The sequence below is a fragment of the Sycon ciliatum genome, chromosome 6 (assembly GCF_964019385.1).
Source record: "Sycon ciliatum chromosome 6, ocSycCili1.1, whole genome shotgun sequence".
Lineage (NCBI taxonomy): Eukaryota > Metazoa > Porifera > Calcarea > Leucosolenida > Sycettidae > Sycon > Sycon ciliatum.
In genome coordinates this window covers 9,612,950-9,614,581 of record NC_088648.1, presented here as the reverse complement: position 1 = coordinate 9,614,581, position 1,632 = coordinate 9,612,950, and the positions used below count along the sequence as shown (strand labels likewise).

The following is a 1,632-nucleotide window of genomic DNA, read 5'->3' as shown; positions in this document are numbered from 1 at the left end:
TACAACAGAAACACAGAGCTAGACAAATTGCCAAGCATGACAAGACTGCCAATAGGGCAAAGTCACACCGGGAGTACTATACCAATTTCAACACAAATGCAGCCCCATATTTAATAGGGGCCGTCCATAATTATCGATCTTTTACATGAAGAGAAAAAGTCTCGTTTATGTGTGGGTGGGTCAAGGGGAGTTTCGTTTTGAAAAATATTGATATGTGAGACATCAAGGCATTCTTGCTGTCAAGTCAATCTATTTTTCGTTCAGGGGTGGGTGGGTGGTGGAGGGTCCTAAGTAAACTTTTTCGTTTCGTAAAATTATCGATAATGCCGGATAGCCCCTAACAAAGATATAAAACCACTGTTTAGAACATGCAATCGTCATATCCACTATCGTGCAACGACAAGTAACACACAGGGATCCAAAACAAAGTTACGAGACAGGTACCTTAGGGTCTCCACTGAGGTCTATACCGAGTACAAGTCCCGACTGCTGCATATGCCGCTGGGCTAGTAGTACGGTGTCCATGGCTTCGGCAACTGATTGACGACGATCAATGGACAAAATCACCCTGCACACCGCGCAGTAATGTGATAACGTTAGACAACACACAACACACACACACATACGGATGCATGCACACGCACACACACTCACTCACACACACACATATGTGACATATACGCACATGCTTGCATGCACGCACGCACACACATACAAACACACACAAACACACACACATACACACACAGATCTTTAAAACTCGATACGAGCAATGGTGTTCTAGAACTGTTGTTCTTAGCCTGTTCGGCTGTTAGTGAAGTCAACATGGATTAAACTGGCCCTACATCCATCCATACACTTTATTTTTTACTACAAAGCACTGGCCAGCAACATAAAAGGGGAGGCAGACAAAATTGGACAAGCGAACATTGACAACACAGAGGAGCCTGGCATGCGTGCCGATGAGGTAGGTCAACCCCACCCGACCTAGTGGTCTCGGGTTCATCAGTTGGTCTACGCATCAGGAAGCGGAAATGGACGCGCCATGTCCCGTCACAGTGCTGTTTGCATTTCCCAACTAGCCAGCTACACAGGGACACAGCTGGTCCTCCTTTTAAGGGGTGCACGGCCGCATATGTGTAGGATGGCTGGTGCATGTCATTCATGGTCATTATGTGCATGCTGAACCAACCTAGGTCGCATCTGCGCCTTGATCCATAGAGGGCGGTGGCGTTCCTATGGATGCGGAAAACTCGGCTTCCAGCCAAGTCTTACGCGAACCATGAAAAAAGATAACGGTATTCGTCCATAGGGCAGCTTCCAAGCACCATCAGTGTCCATCCTCACCTTACAATGCACTTGCTATTGGATTGCTCTGACTCAGACTCCTGTATAGCATGGAGAATAGCGGCCACATACGACTCCTTGGTCATGCCTGCAGCAAATGCAAGGAGAGAGAAAAGAAAGAGGAGAGAGAGAAAGAAAGTGAGTGAGTGTGTGTGTGTGTGTGTGTGTGTGTGTGTGTGTGTGTGTGTGTGTGTGTGTGTGTGTGTGTGTGTGTGTGTGTGTGTGTGTGTGTGTGTGTGTGTGTGTGTGTGTGTGTGTGTGTGTGTGTGTGTGTGTGTGTGTGTG

At 47.2% G+C, this 1,632-nt stretch overlaps 1 protein-coding gene across 1 annotated transcript in view; it reads right to left on the bottom strand.

The window, feature by feature from the left end:
* Positions 1-429: 429 nt before the first annotated feature.
* LOC135820021 (adenosine deaminase-like protein) overlaps positions 430-1,632 on the bottom strand; it is a 22,884-nt gene continuing 21,681 nt past the window's right edge. The window contains exons 5-6 of the mRNA XM_065333320.1: positions 1,348-1,435; positions 430-568 (exon numbers count right to left, since the gene is read on the bottom strand). Coding sequence (XP_065189392.1) covers positions 430-568; positions 1,348-1,435 — 227 coding nt within the window. The remainder of the gene's footprint in view (positions 569-1,347; positions 1,436-1,632) is intronic.